Raw genomic sequence first — 20,761 nt, forward strand, 5'->3', positions numbered from 1 at the left:
ATATACACCTCTCCTTAAAGGGCAACCCCCCCACTGATACTGATATATACACCTCTCCTTAAAGGGCAACCCCCCCACTGATATATACACCTCTCCTTAAAGGGCAACCCCCCACTAATATATACATCTCTCCTTAAAGGGCAACCAACGCACTGATATATATACATCTCTCCTTAAAGGGCAACCCCCGCACTGATATATATACCTCTCCTTAAAGGGCAACCCCCCACTGATATATACACCTCTCCTTAAAGACCAACCCCCCACTGATATATACACCTCTCCTTAAAGGGCAACCCCCCACTGATATATATACATCTCCTTAAAGGGCAACCCCCCACTGATATATACACCTCTCCTTAAAGGGCAACCCCCTCACTGATATATACACCTCTCCTTAAAGGGCAACCCCCCACTGATATATACACCTCTCCTTAAAGGGCAAACCCCCCACTGATATATACACCTCTCCTTAAAGGGCAACCCCCTACTGATATATACATCTCTCCTTAAAGGGCAACCCCCCACTGATATATATACCTCTCCTTAAAGGGCAACCCCCCACTGATATATACAAATCTCCTTAAAGGGGAACCTCCCACTGATACATACATATCTCCTTAAAGGGCAACCCCCCCACTAATATATACATCTCTCCTTAAAGGGCGACCCCCCCCATTACAGGGAATACAGAGCTGAGCTCTACCTGTGGATTGGACCTGGAAGGAATGTCTATGTGGTTGTCACATATTTGCTGTTCCATATTGTCAGGTTCTGTACAATGATTGGCTGGTTTTCTGTATTTCAGGAATTGTATTCATTTCTGACATTATACACCTCACTGGATAGGAAGGTACAACAAAGTGGCGCCCCCTTGTCTCGGCACATGGTAATCGTCTCCTGGAAACCAATGGCTCCAGCTTGGTCTCTTATCCATGGGGGAGTCCCCCTCCCTAACACCAGGTAGGGGCTGAATCGTGGCCCCCGATGGAACAAACACCACAGAGGGGCTTCTCCCACGGGCAAGGGACCAAGCTGAAACCTCCTCTTACCATGTGCCGAGACAAGGGGGCGCCACTTTAGCTCTGGATCTGTCCAATGAGCTGGAATCCAACCCGACCAGCACCTACAAACGTTGTGGCTAAGCACACCCTCCTGTCTGCATGCCTGAGCTAAGGACAGATGGATTCCAGGAAGTCAATGCTACATGAATCATCTGGCCTTACTCAAGATGGCCGTGGCTAGAAATACTGGGGGGGGGAGGTGTACGTCAAAGTGATATTTCAACAAAATAAAGCATGGAGACATGGATGGATGGAGACATGGATGGATGGATGGATGGAGACATGGATGGATGGATGGATGGAGACATGGATGGATGGAGACATGGATGGATAGGGACATGGATGGATGGAGACATGGATGGATGGAGACATGGATGGATGGATGGAAACATAAATGGGGTCATGGATGGATGGATGGAGACATAAATGGATGGAGACACGGATGGATGGATGGATGGATGGATGAATGAATGGATGGAGACATGGATGGGGTCATGGATGGATGGATGGAGACATAAATGGATGGATGGGGACACGGATGGATGGAGACACGGATGGATGGATGGAGACACGGATGGATGGAGACATAAATGGATGGATGGAGACACGGATGGATGGAGACACGGATGGATGGATGGAGACATGGAATTTGAGTCACCACAATGAGTTGTTTTTAGCAGACCACTGACATGAAGCCTTCCATTCCAGGAACGTTGATTTCCCGATCCCCCTGCTGTGCTCAATGGTGCGATCCACCGGCTCTGGCATTGTTATTGAGTCCTGTAGTGACATAGAGGCCAACGGACAGAAACCAATAGCTGTGGCAGGGGGACCAACAATCCGACACTCCCAGAAGTGTCAGACACTGCAGGAACGTCAGGCACCCATGTGTCCTCATCAGCGCAGAGATCTGGGGGTGCTGCAGGGAGGAATTCATGGTAAGTGCAGCATCAGAGCACAAATACTCACCGTTGCCGTAAATTGGCGGTGAAAGGCGCGGCCCCAACACTCCGGGGAAGGGAATAACCGAAACATCAGAAATATCACCACATCAATGACGTCTAGTCCTGACACTCCACTGGAAGAACAGGCATTGATTGGGGCAGCACAGTGGTTAGCACTTCTGCCTGGCAGTACTCGGGTCGTTGGTTCAAATCTCGACCACAGCACCACCTGCCTGGAATCTGCATGTTCTCCCTGTGCCTGCGTGGGTTTTCCCCACTACTCCAGTTTCCTCCCACCCTGCAGATACATGCTGGGAGGATAATTGGCTCCTGTCTACATTGGCCCTAGTATGTGTAAGTATGAATGGGAGTTAGGGACCTTAGATTGTACGCTCCTCGGGGGCGGGGCCTGATGGGAATGTACAATATAGATGTAAATTGCTGGCCCTATAAATGTACCTGGAATAAATAAATACTGTCTGCCGGCGGTGGGAGGACTCTTGTCGTTGTGCTCATGCTCAGTGTGAGAAGGTGTCAGCGGCATGCTGGGAAAGTGTTCCGGGCCAGAACAAAGTTCCAACAGCAGCCAGCGAGTCCAGAAAAGCAAAAGGTGGCCAGGTGGCTTCTCACCACTGATGCTGCACAGGTGTCCTCAGATTGCAGGAGGTCACACCATCCATGCTCAGGGGCCCCTGCAACTCACAGCGCAGACCAGCAGCCAATGGGGCTCTCCTGGGTCCGTCTCTCTGTACTCATCTCTCCCTGCCCCCATGGTGTATCTGCTCCTCCCCTTCAGTCTTGCACAGGTGTACCGGCTCCTCCCCTTCAGTCTTGCACAGGTGTACCGGCTTCTCCTCTTCAGTCTTGCACAGGTGTATCGGCTCCTCCCCTTCAGTCTTGCACAGGTGTCTCGGCTCCTCCCCTCCAGTCTTGCACAGGTGTCTCGGCTCCTCCCCTTCAGTCTTGCACAGGTGTACCGGCTCCTCCCCTTCAGTCTTGCACAGGTGTACCAGCTCTTCCCCTTCAGTCTTGCACAGGTGTACCAGCTCTTCCCCTTCAGTCTTGCACAGGTGTACCGGCTCCTCCCCTTCAGTCTTGCACAGGTGTATCGGCTCCTCCCCTTCAGTCTTGCACAGGTGTAGCGGCTCCTCCCCTTCAGTCTTGCACAGGTGTCTCGGCTCCTCCCCTCCAGTCTTGCACAGGTGTACCGGCTCCTCCCCTTCAGTCTTGCACAGGTGTACTGGCTCCTCCCCCCTCAGTCTTGCACAGGTGTCTCGGCTCCTCCCCTCCAGTCTTGCACAGGTGTACCGGCTCCTCCCCCCTCAGTCTTGCACAGGTGTACTGGCTCCTCCCCTCCAGTCTTGCACAGGTTTCTGGACTGAAATGGCTTCCTCTGATCATCATCTAGCCCTTTCCTCCCCAGACTCATTCATGTATTTCAGTTCTTTCAGTCATGAAGGTTCAGCATCACACGTGGGCGTTACCTAGGGTGGTCTGTATGCAAATGAACACCCTGCGGATATTTGCTTAACTCCTCCCAAGATCCAGCCCACTACTTGCATCTGCTCTGAGGGCTCTGGGGAGGAGTGCTGAGGCATGGGGATGAGACGTTTTCAGGGAGTCATGTACAGCCCCCTTCCAGCTCCTCTCACCAGCCATGATCTGCCTGTGTTGCATAGAGAAGCAAGTAAGATATGTGATGAAAGCAGAAAAGTTTGATTAAAAATAAACAATTAAAATGAACAGTTGGGAGGAGGGACCAGGCTGGAAAAAATGAACAGTTGGGAGGAGGGGCCAGGCTGGTAAAAATGAACAGTTGGGAGGAGGGGCCAGGCTGGTAAAAATAAACAGTTGGGAGGAGGGGCCAGGCTGGTAAAAATGAACAGTTGGGAGGAGGGACCAGGCTGGTAAAAATGAACAGTTGGGAGGAGGGGCCAGGCTGGTAAAAATGAACAGTTGGGAGGAGGGGCCAGGCTGGTAAAAATGAACAGTTGGGAGGAGGGGCCAGGATGGTAAAAATGAACAGTTGGGAGGAGGGGCCAGGCTGGTAAAAATAAACAGTTGGGAGGAGGGGCCAGGCTGGTAAAAATGAACAGTTGGGAGGAGGGACCAGGATGGTAAAAATGAACAGTTGGGAGGAGGGACCAGGCTGGTAAAAATGAACAGTTGGGAGGAGGGACCAGGCTGGTAAAAATGAACAGTTGGGAGGAGGGGCCAGGCTGGTAAAAATGAACAGTTGGGAGGAGGGACCAGGATGGTAAAAATGAACAGGTAAAGGTTCAGCTAAATGTATTGCAGATTGTCAGAAATCAGGGCAGGAGCTGATCTACTCTGAGTATATATATATATACTGTGTGTGGCCTCCAGCACACATGACACACGTTGTGCACACGGGTTATTTTCTGCGCAGATTATGAGGCAATAAATCACGACACAATTGCCTCCCGTCTATCAGACGGTATATAAGGATGGCTTCGTCTCCCGAGATGCTCTTCCATCGCCGATCGGCTCTACATAGAGGTGAGTTGCTGGACACGTTCTGCTGAAGGACGACTCCACCCCACCAATGACATTCTATACATTAGTAGACGCAGAACGTGCAATTTTGTATTTTTTGCTGGGAAGTCTGTTGCTCTGTGAGAAATTCCATGTGAAGAAGAGGTAAGGGTGGGGGGGGGGGGGGATACTGGTGGAAGCCATCTATGGGGGGCATTAGACACTGGTGGGAGCTGTCGATGGCGGCACATGACACTTGTGGGAGGCACCTATGGAGGGACATGACTTTGGTAGGAGCCATGTATGGGGGGGGGGACAAGACACTGGTGGGAGTCATCTAATGAAGAGACAAAAAACTAGGTGGGAGCTGTCTATTGGGGGGGGGGGGGGGGGGTGGGAGATACTGGTGGGAGCCATCAATGGTGGAGACAAGACACTGGTGGAAGCTGAAGGGACAAGACTCGGGTGGCAGGCATCTATGGGGGGACAGGATACTGCTGGGAGTTGTCAATGGAGTCACTAGTGGCATTCTTCTATTGAGGGGGCTCAAGACATTGATGGGAGTCATCTATGTGGGGAGAAGACACCAGTGGGAGCCGTCTATTGAGGGGGCAAGACACTGGTAGCAGCCGTCTATGGGAAGACAAGAAACTGGAGACAGCCATTTATGTGGGGGGAGGGGGGAACTAGTGGGAGCCATCAATGGTGGAAACAAGACACTGGTGGAAGGTGAAGGGACGAGACTCAGGTGGCAGGCATCTATGGGGGACAAGACACTGGTGGGAGTCACCTAATGAAGAGACAAAACACTAGTAGGAGCTGTCTATTGGGGGGGGGGATACTGGTGGGATCCATCAATGGTGGAGACAAGACACTGGTGGAAGCTGAAGGGACAAGACTCAGGTGGCAGGCATCTATGGGGGGACAGGATACTGGTGGGAGTCACCTAATGAAGAGACAAAACACTAGTAGGAGCTGTCTATTGGGGGGAAGGATATACTGGTGGGATCCATCAATGGTGGAGAAAAGACACTGGTGGAAGCTGAAGGGACAAGTCTCAGGTGGCAGGCATCTATGGGGGGACAAGACACTGGTGGGAGTCACCTAATGAAGAGACAAAACACTAGTAGGAGCTGTCTATTGGAGGGGGGGGGGGAAATACTGGTGGGATCCATCAATGGTGGAGACAAGACACTGGTGGAAGCTGAAGGGACAAGACTCGGGTGGCAGGCATCTATGGGGGGACAGGATACTGGTGGGAGTCGTCTATGGAGGGACAAGTCACTAGTGGCATCTGTCTATTGAGGGAGCTCAAGACATTGATGGGAGTCATCTACGGGGGGAGAAGACACCAGTGGGAGCCATCTATTGAGGGGGCAAGACACTGGTAGCAGCCGTCTATGGAGGGACAAGAAACTGGAGACAGCCATTCATGGGGGGGAAGGTGGGAGCCCTCTATGGAAGGGACCTGACACAAGTGGAAGCCATCTATTGTGGAGGACAAACCACTAGTAGGATCCATCAATGGTGGGGAACAAGACACTGATTGGATCCATCTGTGGGGGAGGGGTAGACACTGGTGGAAGCTGTCTATTGGGAGTTGACAAGACACTGGTCGGAGGTGTCTATGTGATGGGGGGGAGGCACCATTAATAGCTGTCAAGGGGGGGGGGGGTTCTGGGAAGGATGTTTGACGGTTCCTGGAAAATATCACTACTTTACCTGTGAAATGATGATTTCGTTTTTCTGACTTCCCGTCTCGGGGATGTTGGGGGTAATTAAGGCAGAAAGTGGTGACCAGTGATGACCCAGCCAAGAAATGTCCGATTCCAATCCCGGTACCGAGTCCTCGTGTCTATGGACTGGTCAGGTCTATTCAATAAGGCAAAGAGTGATACAAATAGTGCTGCCACCCAAACTGACCAATCTGAATTCACCTCTCAACACAAGTCTGGGGAAAGGTGGGAAATGATTGGTCGCTCTTCTCTCCACAAACCCATCATGCCATCTATGGACAGACTGCAAGCTCAGCTGCCCAGACCCCACCATACAGTAAACATCCACCACTATGTTTGGTCTATCAGCTAACTGTCACTTCTTCTGCTCCCGGCAGGATGACCGTCTCCTACACCCTGAAAGTGGCCAATGCCCGATTTGGAGGATTCTCCAAACTTCTCTTCCGATGGAAAGGAAGTATCTACAAATTACTGTACAAGGAGTTCCTGGTCTTCATCTCCCTCTACACCCTCCTGAGTGTCATCTACAGGTGAGCCACTTCCCTGAACCACCACTGCGCCACACCTAGGACGGGTCCCGACAATTCCACCCGGCATACGGACAGAAGTGTTACTCTGCAGAGTCCATACATTGATAGATTCCAGCACTGACCATATATTCAGCATGATCTGATTGGTAGATATTGTATAATCTCTCCCTCTCACCATTCGCCCCTCCCCCCCCGCAGTCTATGGAGTTATTGCTTTACAATTCTTGTATATGACAGACGTGGCAGATTTATGGAGGAGATACGGCCATCAACCTCCAAACCATGAAGCCGGCTCCAAAAATATGACCATCAAATGCAGCTTTTCACACACTTCTAAAAGATACAATCTGCTACAAAAGAAATCATAAATAATAATGAAGGCGAGAGAGACCAGAGAGATCAACAACATTGTTATGTCACCAACATCTCCCACAGCGCTGTACAAAGTGTACAAAGTCCCCTCCCCCGCAGTCACATCAGCCTCTGTACCAGAGGAGCTTACACTCTAATGTCCCCTCCCCCGCAGTCACATCAGCCTCTGTACCAGAGGAGCTTACACTCTAATGTCCCCTCCCCCGCAGTCACATCAGCCTCTGTACCAGAGGAGCTTACACTCTAATGTCCCCTCCCCCCGCAGTCACATCAGCCTCTGTACCAGAGGAGCTTACACTCTAATGTCCCCTCCCCCCGCAGTCACATCAGTCTCTGTTGCAGAGGAGCTTACACTTTAATGTCCCCTCCCCCACAGTCCCATCAGTCTCTGTGCCAGAGGAGCTTACACTCTAATGTCCCCTCCCCCACAGTCCCATCAGTCTCTGTACCAGAGGAGCTGACACTCTAATGTCCCCTCCCCCCCAGTCCCATCAGTCCCTGTACCAGAGGAGCTGACACTCTAATGTCCCCTCCCCCCACAGTCCCATCAGTCTCTGTACCAGAGAAAGTATTGGGCCACCGCCCTTTCCACACACATGACCTTTAATAGCCCCCCAGGCTTAGTCCGTAGGGTTCAATATTGAGTTGGCCCCGCCCTTTCCACGCACATGACCTTTAATGGCCCCCCAGTCTTAGTCCGTAGGGTTCAATATTGAGTTGGCCCCAGGGGCGGACTGACCATTTGGAAACTCGGGCACTGCCTGAGGGCCCGGGGTCAGTAGGGGGACCCATGAGATGCCCCTGGTACCTTTTTCATAGGCTTTTTTGAGTTTGGTCAAGGACACAGGGGCCCCATGATCCCCTATTGCCTGGGGGCCCCATGAGTTGTCAGTCCGCCCCTGGTTGGCCCCGCCCTTTGTAGCTATAATAGCTTCAACTCTTCTGGGAAGGCCGTCCACAAGGTTTAGGAGGGTGTCTATGGGAAGGTTGGACCATTCTTCCAGAAGCACATTTGTCAGGTCAGGCACTGATGTCGGGGGAGGGGCACTGACGTCGGGGGAGGGGCACTGATGTCGGGGGAGGAGACCTGGCTCGCAGTCTCCGCTCTAATTCATCCCAAAGGTGTTCTATGGGGTTGAGGTCAGGACTCTGTGCAGGACAGTCAAGTTCCTCCACCCCAAACTGGCTCCTCCATGTCTTTATGGACCTTGCTTTGTGCACTGGGGGGCAGTCATGTTGGAACAGGAAGGGGCCATCCCCAAACTCCTCCCACATAGTTGGGAGCATGAAATTGTCCAAAATGTTGCCTTAAGAGTTCCCTTCACTTGAACTAGGGGGCCAAGCCCAACCCCTGAAAAACACCCCCACACCATAATCCCCCTCCACCAAACTTTACACTTGGCACAATGCAGTCAGGCAAGTACCGTTCTCCTGGCCACCACCAAACCCAGACATGGCCATCGGATGGCCAGACAGAGAAGCGTGATTGGTCCCTCCAGAGAACACGTCTCCACTGCTCTAGAGTCCAGTGGCGGCGTGCTTTACACCACGGCATCCGACGCTTTGCATTGCACTTGGTGATGGAAGGCTTGGATGCAGCTGCTCGGCCATGGAAACCCATTCCATGAAGCTCTCTACACACTGTTGTTGGGCTCATCTGAAGGCCACACCAAGTTTGGAGGTCTTTAGCTATTGACTCTGCAGACAGTTGGCGACTTCTGCGCACTGTGCACTTCAGCATGCGCTGACCCCGCCCTGTCATGTGACGTGGCCTACCACTTGGTGGCTGAGTGGCTGTTGTTCCCAGTGGCTTCCACTTTGTAATCCTCACTGAGCGGGATCTCACCACATACTCAGATGCAGGAAGATACCGCTCAGTATATTGTTCGTGTCGAAGTTCTTGGTTGAAGTTTCAGTACTTTTAAATGTTCGACTGCAAACCGAACGGGGGGTGGGGGGTGTTCAGCCTATCACTACTCACCATCACTCCTATCCTCTCCCTTTTACTTCACCCATTACTTCTTGCACATACTGAACCCGCATGCTGACACAAACACCCGGCAGTGAGATATGTGCGCTCCTCCTGCTCCCATCTTACTTTCCTCATCCTCCTCCTCCTCATCTCTGGGGACATTTCCCCCCAATCCTGGCCCGCCATTTTCTAACTGCAAACCCCATATCCGGAGCCCTTCCTCCTCTGCCAACAGCTGCAATCTTCTCAGTTTAATTTCTACCCCCCTGCTCCCAAAAACCAGCCCCCAACCTCATTTGCCCTCTAGAATGCCACGTGTCTGTAACAAGCTCACATCTGTGCATGACCTTTTTATCTCCCATACCTGCCACAACTGACACCTGGCTTCAAGAATCTGACTCTGCCTCTCCCATGGTGGCCTCCACTGGACTCACTCACACCGAATGGGCAGAAAGAGGTAGAGTTGGATTCCTTCTATCCCCAACAAAGCACCTTTCAAGTCCTTCCTACCCCTCCATCTCTATCCCTTCCTTTTTTCGAGACGCATTGTCTTTGTCCCTTTTCTCCAGTTTCTCCGAGGATGGCCTCCTGGACCAGTATCAGGCTTTTTTGATGACTTCTGTGTCTGGCTACCCTACGTTCTCTCCTCTGAAATACCCCATTATCATTCTTCGTGACTTTATTATCCCTGTTACTGCTAACAGCCCGGCTACTGCTCAACCGCTCAACTTACCCTCATCTTTTGACCTAATGCAATGGCCACTCACTTCCACTCACTCTGATGGTGACACCCTTGACCTTGTATTCTCCCATCTCTGCACTCCTGACAACCTCACCAACACCCCCTTCCTTCTCTCTGGTCACAACCTCACCAACACCCCCTTTCTTCTCTCTGGTCACAACCTCACCAACACCCCCTTCCTTCTCTCTGGTCACAACCTCACCAACACCCCCTTTCTTCTCTCTGGTCACAACCTCACCAACACCCCCTTCCTTCTCTCTGGTCACAACCTCACCAACACCCCCTTTCTTCTCTCTGGTCACAACCTCACCAACACCCCCTTCCTTCTCTCTGGTCACAACCTCACCAACACCCCCTTCCTTCTCTCTGGTCACAACCTCACCAACACCCCCTTCCTTCTCTCTGGTCACAACCTCACCAACACCCCCTTCCTTCTCTCTGGTCACAACCTCACCAACACCCCCTTCCTTCTCTCTGGTCACAACCTCACCAACACCCCCTTCCTTCTCTCTGGTCACAACCTCACCAACACCCCCTTTCTTCTCTCTGGTCACAACCTCACCAACACCCCCTTCCTTCTCTCTGGTCACAACCTCACCAACACCCCCTTCCTTCTCTCTGGTCACAACCTCACCAACACCCCCTTCCTTCTCTCTGGTCACAACCTCACCAACACCCCCTTCCTTCTCTCTGGTCACAACCTCACCACCTTCACAGTATCCTTGTCTCCAACCACCTACCCTTCCAAGCAGCAAACAATTACTTGTAGAAACCTTCACCACTTTAACCCGTCACTTCTCTGATACTGACCACCTCTATGGCAAAATCTCTCCTGATTCCTGTCCTAACCCGGCCACCTCTGTCTACAACAGTTCTCTCTCCTCTGCACTGGACACACTTACTCCTCTAACTACACAAAAAATCGGTCCCCAGCCATTAAAACCGTGACAAACTGACCACACCGGAAATCTCAAGACACGTTGTCGTGCTCTTGAATGGCTGTGGAGTAAAACCAAATCCCTGCAGGACTTGGCGCTCTAAAATACAATTCTTCCTCCATGCTGCCAGACAAACCTACTTTGTCTCTTATTAATACTTTGTCCTCCATTCCTTGACACCTTTTCTCTACTTTAACTCTCTGCTCTGTCCCCCACCTCCTTTACCCACTAACTCACTCAGTGCCCGAGAGATTGCCAATCACATCAAAGCCAAGATTGATGCAATACGTGAGGACACGTCCACTATACAGATATCTTCCCCACTTAACATACCTTGTCTAACAGCACAGTCATCGCTTTCCTCCTCTGAACTGGCCACCAATGAAGAGGTTACCAAACGTTTCTCAGAAGCCCACCTAACCAGCTGCCCCCTGGATCCTGTTCCCTCACAACTACTATGGCCACCCTCTTCTTCTACCCTACGCTCCCTCACTCACATCTTCAATCTCTCCCTCTCTACTGGCACCTTCCCCTCCCCTCTAAAGCATGCGCACATCACCCCCATATTTAAAAAGCCCTCCCTGGACCCCACCGACCTGAACAACTTAAGACCCATCTCCCTGCTGCCATTTACCTCTAAACTCCTAGAACGCTTAGTCTACAATCGTCTGAGCTCCTCCCACCTCACCGACAACAACCTTCTTGTCCCTTTACAGTCTGGCCTTCGCTCCCTACACTCCACTGACACCACCCTACTAAACCTCACTAAAGATCTACTAACTGCTAAAACCAATGGCCACTACTCCGTACTCATCCCAACCAATGGCCACTACTCCATACTCCTCCCAACCAATGGCCACTACTCCGTACTCATCCCAACCAATGGCCACTACTCCGTACTCCTCCCAACCAATAGCCACTACTCCATACTCATCCCAACCAATGGCCACTACTCCGTACTCATCCCAACCAATGGCCACTACTCCGTACTCCTCCCAACCAATGGCCACTGCTCCATACTCCTCCCAACCAATGGCCACTACTCCGTACTCATCCCAACCAATGGCCACTACTCCGTACACATCCCAACCAATGGTCACTACTCCGTACTCATCCTAACCAATGGCCACTACTCTGTACTCCTCCCAACCAATGGCCACCACTCCGTACTCATCCCAACCAATGGCCACTACTCCGTACTCATCCCAACCAATGGCCACTACTCCGTACTCATCCCAACCAATAGCCACTACTCCATACTCATCCCAACCAATGGCCACTACTCCGTACTCATCCCAACCAATGGCCACTACTCCGTGCTCATCCCAACCAATGGCCACTACTCCGTGCTCATCCCAACCAATGGCCACCACTCCGTACTCATCCCAACCAATGGCCACTACTCCGTACTCCTCCCAACCAATGGCCACTGCTCCATACTCCTCCCAACCAATGGCCACTACTCCGTACTCATCCCAACCAATGGTCACTACTCCGTACTCATCCTAACCAATGGCCACTACTCCGTACTCCTCCCAACCAATGGCCACTACTCCGTACTCATCCCAACCAATGGCCACTACTCCGTACTCATCCCAACCAATGGCCACTACTCCGTGCTCATCCCAACCAATGGCCACTACTCCGTGCTGATCCCAACCAATGGCCACTACTCCGTGCTCATCCCAACCAATGGCCACTACTCCGTACTCATCCCAACCAATGGCCACTACTCCGTACTCCTCCCAACCAATGGCCACTACTCCGTACTCCTCCCAACCAATGGCCACTACTCCGTACTCATCCCAACCAATGACCACTACTCAATACTCTTACTACTTGACCTCTCTGCAGCCTTTGGCACTGTTGACCACCCGTTACTTCTGAATAAACTCCACTGCCTTGGCCTCCAAGATTCTGCTCTCTCCTGGTTCTCCTGTCGATCACAGCATTTCTTCAGTGTTACCTACAATCCCTCCACTGGTCTCCATTCAGTGTCCTCCACCCCTTTCTGCCAATCCCTCCACTGGTCTCCATTCAGTGTCCTCCACCCCCCTCTGTTATTCCCTCCACTGGCCTCCACCCCTCTCTGACAATCCCTCCACTGGTCTCCATTCAGTGTCCTCCACCCCTCTCTGACAATCCCTCCACTGGCCTCCATTCAGTGTCCTCCACCCCTCTCTGACAATCCCTCCACTGGCCTCCATTCAGTGTCCTCCACCCCTCTCTGACAATCCCTCCACTGGCCTCCATTCAGTGTCCTCCACCCCTCTCTGACAATCCCTCCACTGGCCTCCATTCAGTGTCCTCCACCCCTCTCTGACAATCCCTCCACTGGCCTCCATTCAGTGTCCTCCACCCCTCTCTGACAATCCCTCCACTGGCCTCCATTCAGTGTCCTCCACACCTCTCTGACAATCCCTCCACTGGCCTCCACTCAGTGTCCTCCATCCCTCTCTGACAATCCCTCCACTGGCCTCCACTCAGTGTCCTCCACCCCTCTCTGACAATCCCTCCACTGGCCTCCACTCAGTGTCCTCCACCCCTCTCTGACAATCCCTCCACTGGCCTCCATTCAGTGTCCTCCACCCCTCTCTGCCAATCCCTCCACTGGCCTCCACTCAGTGTCCTCCACCCCTCTCTGCCAATCCCTCCACTGGCCTCCACTCAGTGTCCTCCACCCCTCTCTGACAATCCCTCCACTGGCCTCCATTCAGTGTCCTCCACCCCTCTCTGACAATCCCTCCACTGGCCTCCATTCAGTGTCCTCCACCCCTCTCTGACAATCCCTCCACTGCCCTCCACTCAGTGTCCTCCACCCCTCTCTGACAATCCCTCCACTGGCCTCCACTCAGTGTCCTCCACCCCTCTCTGACAATCCCTCCACTGGCCTCCACTCAGTGTCCTCCACCCCTCTCTGCCAATCCCTCCACTGGCCTCCACTCAGTGTCCTCCACCCCTCTCTGCCAATCCCTCCACTGGCCTCCATTCAGTGTCCTCCACCCCTCTCTGCCAATCCCTCCACTGGCCTCCATTCAGTGTCCTCCACCCCTCTCTGCCAATCCCTCCACTGGCCTCCATTCAGTGTCCTCCACCCCTCTCTGCCAATCCCTCCTCTGCCGCGGGGAGAGCGCCGACTTCTATGCCGCGGGGAGAGCTGACTTCTATGCCGCGGGGAGAGCGCTGACTTCTATGCCGCGGGGAGAGCGCCGACTTTTATGCCGCGGGGAGAGCGCCGACTTCTATGCCGCGGGGAGAGAGCCGACTTCTATGCCACGGGGAGAGCGCCGACTTCTATGCCGCGGGGAGAGCGCCAACTTCTATGCCGCGGGGAGAGCACCGACTTCTATGCTGCGGGGAGAGTGGGGGCGGGGAGTGTGGGGGCAGGGAGTATGAAGGTGTAGAGTGTGGGGAGGGGAGTATGAGGGCGGGGACTGTGAGGGCGGAGAGTGTGGGGGCGGAGATTGTGAGGCCGGGGAGTGTGGGGGCGGGAAGTGTTGGGGTGGGGAGTGTGGGGGCGGGGATTGTGAGGGCGGGGATTGTGAGGGCGGGGTGTGTGGGGGCAGGGAGTGTGGGGGCGGAGAGTTAAATAGGCCATTGGGTGCCAAGTGTGCACATGAACGTGAGCTGGGCCGTGGATAAGGGGGTACCACCAGTTCTCCTGTGTGGGGCCCAGGCCAGCAGAGGGGCCCAGGCAGCTGGGTGAATCAGATGTGGGCAGAGTGGGTGATCGGCACAGTGGGGGGGGGGGGCAATTACTGGAACCGATCCCCTGTATGTCTCTCTCTGCAGCAGCTGAAAGCCGGCTTCTTCTCCTCTCCCTTCCACCGGCTTTCAGCTGCTGCAGAGAGAGCCACACAGGGGATCTGTTCCAGTAATTTACTAGCCCCTTCCTTTCCTAAATGAACACAATGAATGATCAGTACGGATCACTCACTGTGTTCATTCATAACTGAAGCATAGTAAACTGTGCTTTTTTTTTGTGGGGATGGAGGGGCCCTGTTAGGTTGGCTGTAAGGGGCCCCCGTGGTTTCTAACAGTAGCCTTGAACATGAGAATGGTGACCAGGAATGCTATGAGCATTGCATACATGTATGTTCACAAGCCTGTACTGGTTTTCTGGTGCTTGGAATTCAGATCACCTTACAGACGCACTCCATGTTCTTCCCATGTTCTTCCCGTGTGAACAGCTCTGTCCGCTCCCCGTGTTATCCGTTGTGATTTGCTCCTTTGCAGGTTCGCCCTGAAGGAGGACCAGAAGCGGCAGTTTGAGAAGGTGGCCAGATACTGCAACCAATACATCAACCTCATCCCCATCGCCTTCGTTCTGGGGTTCTACGTAAACCTCATCGTCAATCGTTGGTGGGCTCAGTACACCAACATCCCCCTGCCGGACCAGCTCATGTGTGTGGTCTCCAGCAACGTCCACGGGGGAGACGAGAGGGGCCGCCTGCTGCGACGCACCCTCATACGTTACGCCAACCTCTCATCCGTGCTTATCCTGAGGTCGGTCAGTACCCGAGTCCTCAAGAGATTCCCCACCATGGACCACATCGTGGATGCAGGTAGGACAGAAACGTAGAAAACACCTACTGTTCTGGTTGTGGGATCATAGATGTCCATCCAGTCCTGAGAATTACACAGCTCTGCCACACAGCAGGACAGAGGACCTGCATTTTCTCTCCAATCAGCAAGGAGCATCAGAGTTGCTGATTGCAGAGCCATAGGGTCTGACTTGGCTTTTTGGACCGCTGCAGAGTGACCACTGCTTCCACACAGAGAACAAGAGTTTTACCCCGTGGCATGCTGGCAAGGGACAGGCTTTTCTGCTCAGGCTGTGGCTGCTTTCTAATGCATATAAACTGTAATGCAGGCCATACACGGGTCGAATTCCGAATAATTTTTCGTCCTAAATTCGAAAACATTGTTCGCTCGGTAATCAGACGGCGCCATCAATGATTTTGAAAATCGGCCGCCGAGTCATGAAGTTCCCCCCATATAACAGGCGAAACGTCTGCTCCTTCCAGGTCACGGCTCATGGCGCAGATTCTTTCCGGAAAAACGATCGTATGATTTGACCATCATTGACTCAAAAATCGGTTGTTTTTCATTAATTTTCCAACATGCCCGATCACCGGAAAGGGGAGGAGCCACGAAAATCGGCCGGTGCCATTGACCCCACTAACAGAGCGAAAATTGTCTGATTATTCTTAGGTCCGATTTTCGGATGAAAAATCGGTTGAATTTCAATCCATGTATGGCCGGCCTAAGGCTAGGTTCACACTTGGGGCTGGTTGCCGGTGCGGGAAATGATGCGATTCTTTTCACTTTCGCGGAGGTGCACAAAAACCCGATAAGTGTGCAAAAAAGGTGCAAGTGCAAAAACACCAACACAAAAAAGTGCACCTAGGGGTGTGCTTTTGGTCCATCCCCCCTGAAGGGGTAGAACCTCTACCCTGATCCCCCGGGGCACGAAGCTCCTGACAGGGACTGAGGTTGCCACATGGTCCACCTAGCCCAGGGGTAGGCAACCTGCGGCTCTCTAGCTGTTGTGGAACTACATTTCCCACGAGGCATTGCAAAGATTACAAAACTGACAGTTACAGCTATGACCTGCAGAGGCATGATGGAACTTGTAGTCCTGCAACAGCTGGAGAGCCGCAGGTTGCCTACCCCTGACCTAGCCAAAAGGCCTGGAGGACCCCTTCCCTTGTGATCAGCCGAAGCCGACCACCAAGTACTTGGTCAAGAGGCTCTCCCGAAGAGAGATCCCCCAAGGATCGGGGGAGGAAGGAACCTGAGGGCCACGCATCCTCCCCCTAGATGTCAGGGCCCACACCCTCCATCCAATGAGGAAAAAGAAACCACATGCAAAAGTGACAAAAAGTGAAAAAACCAAAAATAATTGGCCGTAGAATTGTGCTCTGGCGAGGCCCTGAGGGAATTGATGCGATTCCCGCATCCACAACCACCCACAGCCACATCGCATTTCTCATTGTGAATGACACCCCCACGCAGCTCATCCCGCAGCGCGATCGTGGGCACAGGGGGCGCATGGAAACCTTGTGGTAAAAAAGACCTCGTGGTTTCCACATGGATGTGTTTAGGAAAAGGCGCATGCATCATTTGAATTTGATTGGGCTGCTGTGCCGGGAGCAAGCGCGGTCTGCACGGCCCATACTGGTGGGAACTGGGGGTAGGACTTTGCACACCTTTGGTCTTGATGCACCTTGGACATATGTAGCAGCTTCTGATTGGGCTTTAACACTGGGAGGTCTCGTATGCTAATTAGCTAATCTCCCAATCCAGCCCCCCAGATAAATTGGTTGAACCGTCATGGTGACCAATGGGCACAGAATGGAAGCAGCATATTGTATGACATGGAGGAGGGACCTATAATGAATATCATGTACATCATTGGTGGAGGGCACGATGGGACCTCTCATGGGGAAGAGTGGGCGATGCCAGTGAAGGGGTTAACACAGCAATCTTTTCCAGGCTTTATGACCCGCGAGGAGCTCAAGAAATACGAAAGTTTAGCCTCCGACTTCAACAAGTACTGGATCCCCTGCGTGTGGTTCACCAACCTGGCCGCCCAGGCTCGGCGGGATGGGAGAGTCCGGGACGACATAGCGTTGAAACTGCTGATGGAGGTGAGTTATGTGTGAGATGGGCGAAGCCTTCCGACCTCTGTACACCCATCATACTCAACGAGGGAGAGAAACAGAACGAGAGAAAGACAAAAAACATGGAGAGATGGTGACTTCTCGTAAATTCCTTTTCTTGGAGTTCATGAGGAGACACGGGGTAGACGTAGACATATGGACTATACTGCCACCTTCAGGAGAATTGAACACCCAGTATAACCGCTCCACTCCCATCATGCCTCTGTTTTGAACAAAAGCTGTAGAATGAGTGATCATAAATCAAAGGGAGGGACCCGTGTCCCTCAATGACCTCCAAGATAGAGATTTTACAGTAAGTCAAGAATCTTGGGGTTTTTTATCGCTCATTAAGGGACATGAGGTCAGAGCAACTCTGAGACAGCTGGGAAGTCCACCGTTGGCCCAACTGATGGCCGAACAACACAGCAAACAAACACTAACAAGCCCACAAGGCAACCAGGTAAAAACGGGGACTTCCTGCAAGTCGAGGGCTGTCTGAAGGACCTTGGGGCTGAAGATGGTATCAGCTATAGAGTGAGGAGCAGGATGATCCTCTAAGGGTACCCTTAGGAATGACAAACAAAGTCTCAGCTTGAAGGAAGTCATACTGTAGCTGAGATATAAACTTAAATAGCTTGTACCATGTCCAAACAATAGAGGGAAGTCTCCTTGGGATGTACCAGAGCAGGACAGAGGGAAGGAAGTACAAGGTCCTGGATGAGTTGAAAGGAAGATGCCATATTAGTGAGCAATGAGGGCCTAGGCCTCAAGACAACTTTCTGTGTAGCACAGGAAAAGGTCCTTTGCAAGACAAAACCAGTAATTCTGAAACTCGATGGCAGCAAAAAAAGGCCACCTTGTGAGTGAGATCAGACAGGGGGATAGCACTGATAGGTTCATGGGTGGATGTTAAAGAATAGACAGAACCAGGTTGAGGTCCCACAGAGTCACTGGTGGACGTATAGGTGGACCTGTGTGTGGCCCCTTGTACGAAGACTCTTTCCAAGGAATGAGAGGCAAGAAATCTATAAAAAAGAATCTCTAGAGCTTAAGTTCTACCCTGGTTAATACTTGTGGCCAATTTCTGACCCAGACTAGACTGGAGAAAAGCCATAATGCATCTTACAAAGAATTTTCTGGGATGCAAAGTACGATATCCAAGTGTGCTGGTAGACCCTATCCCTTAGGACCTGGGCTTCAATAATCATGCTGTTAAACCCAGTGACCATGTAGAAGGGTGCTATACCAGTATTTGAGACAAAAGATCTGACCAATCTGGAAGAACCTACAAAGAGTTCACTAGGAGCCTGATGAAGTCTGAGTACCACATAAGCCTGGGCCAATTCAGTGCAATGAGAATGCCCTCCATCCAGATCTTGCAGAGCAGATGGGGAAGGAGCATCAGAGTAGGAAAGGAGTAGATCAGGTTAAACAAATCCCATGGAGTCACCAGTACACCCACTGCTATGGCTAGAAGATCCCTGAACCTGAGACAAATTTGCTCAGATTGTTGTTACATCTGGAAGCCAGGAGGTTGACTTCCAGTGTTCCCTACATTTGACAGAGGTCCTGAAACCCCTCCAGGGTGCAGAGGTCATTCCAGACCTGGTCGAATTAGGAAGTTCCACCCAACCCAGAGTCTGATTAGCTTGTTCTTGAGCCATAAGACTTCTGGTTCCTCTGTGATGACTGATGTAAGCCACTGCTGAGTCATTGTCTGATTAAATCAAGATTGGAAGACCTTGGATTCCAGCATTGGAGTGCCAACTGAATCGCTCATAGCTCCTGTATGTCAATTGGGAAACAAGCTTCCAGTAGTGACCATGCCCCTTGCACCAATAATGTTTCCAGGACTTATCAGTGCAAGGTGGCCAAGCAGTTCCCCAGGCTGTCAAGTTGGCATCTATTGTGAGAATGTTCCAGACCAAACGACAGAAGGCTTTCCCTGACTCCAGGGCTGTATTTGTGAGCCGCAAGGATAGGGATAGTCTGCTCTTGGATGACAGCACATGTGATTGTCCAGAGAATGTGTTTTCTGTACCATGTAGCCCAGAACTCTCATGCAAAAGCAGAGAGTTGGATGTCCCCTGGACTATACCGTCCTGACCTGGAAGCAGAGTTAGGAGTTTTTCCTGTGATAGTGAAACCCTTGACTGAGCAGTTTCCAGAAGGTGACCCAGATACTTCATATGATGGGTCAATTCCATGGTGACTTCTGGAAGTTCATAAACAAAACGGTGCAAAGTCCTAGTGCATTACCCACAACATTTTATTAAGAAATTAAATCCAAAGGGTGTGTACTCACAATAGTCAATGGCTAAATCAGTGTTGTACATAAACCTAGGTGACAAGATGGTCTTCTTGGAGATGGAAGTCTCATGACCCTGATATTTGCCTGACTTGCCAGCTGATGCATTACAAGGGACAAGCCCTCTTCTTCAGTGGCTTTGCTTTGCTCTGAAGAAGAGGGCTTGACCCTTGAAACGTGGAAGTGAAGCTGGCAAGTCTGACTTATGTCAGGGTCGTGTGAGTTCCATCTCCTAGAAGACCATCTTGTCACCCGTGTTTATGTACAACACTGATTTAGCCATTGGCTATTGTGAGTACGCATTCATTTGTTTTAATTACTTCATAAAATGTTGTTGGTAATGCACTAGGCCTTCGCACCCTTTGTCTTGTTCATGTTATTTCAAGATCCCTCAATCTTAAGAAGGCATTATCGGCTTAGCATACTGGTCTTGGAATGGAGCCAATGGCCACACCTATCACAATCCGTTTGGTTCCTTAAGAATCCCTTACTGCTGTGGTGTCAGGTTTATGTTCTGTGGTCTGGAGATTCATGATCCAACCAAACCTCCAGAGAGTTTGAACATTCTGTTGGAGATTGGCTGATAAGGTCTGTGCAGACTGTGATCTCAAGAGGAGGTCATCCAGGTATTATATTATGGGAATTCCCTGAGAGCTTAGCAAAGCTAGTACAGGGACCAGAATCTTGGTAAAAACTCAAGATGCAGAGGACAGGCCAAAGGGGAGGGAAAGGGACTGGGAGTATTGCAGGCCCACAGGAAATTTAAGGTAGCATTGATGCGCTGGAAAGATTGGGACATGCAGTTAGGCATCCTTGATATCCACAGAGGCCAAGACTGAAGGGGAGGAGCCGGTACACCTGTGCAAGACAGAAAGGGAGGAGCCAGTACACCCCTGCTATACTGAAGGGGAGGAGCCGGTACACCTGTGCAAGACTGAAGGGGAGGAGCCAGTACACCCCTGCTAGACTGAATGGGAGGAGCAGGTACAACTGT

The 20,761-nt window shown here is 51.8% G+C and overlaps 1 protein-coding gene across 1 annotated transcript in view; it reads left to right on the forward strand.

Moving 5' to 3' along the window:
* Positions 1–6,618: 6,618 nt before the first annotated feature.
* LOC149432962 (bestrophin-4-like) overlaps positions 6,619–20,761 on the forward strand; it is an 83,054-nt gene continuing 68,911 nt past the window's right edge. Inside the window, exons 1-3 of the mRNA XM_089664759.1 lie at positions 6,619–6,770; positions 15,031–15,359; positions 17,293–17,447. Of these exons, the coding sequence (XP_089520885.1) occupies positions 6,619–6,770; positions 15,031–15,359; positions 17,293–17,447 (636 nt within the window). The remainder of the gene's footprint in view (positions 6,771–15,030; positions 15,360–17,292; positions 17,448–20,761) is intronic.

The sequence above is a fragment of the Staurois parvus genome, unplaced genomic scaffold, assembly GCF_062004578.1.
Source record: "Staurois parvus isolate SC_StPar_1 unplaced genomic scaffold, SC_StPar_1.0 ptg002025l, whole genome shotgun sequence".
Classification (NCBI taxonomy): domain Eukaryota; kingdom Metazoa; phylum Chordata; class Amphibia; order Anura; family Ranidae; genus Staurois; species Staurois parvus.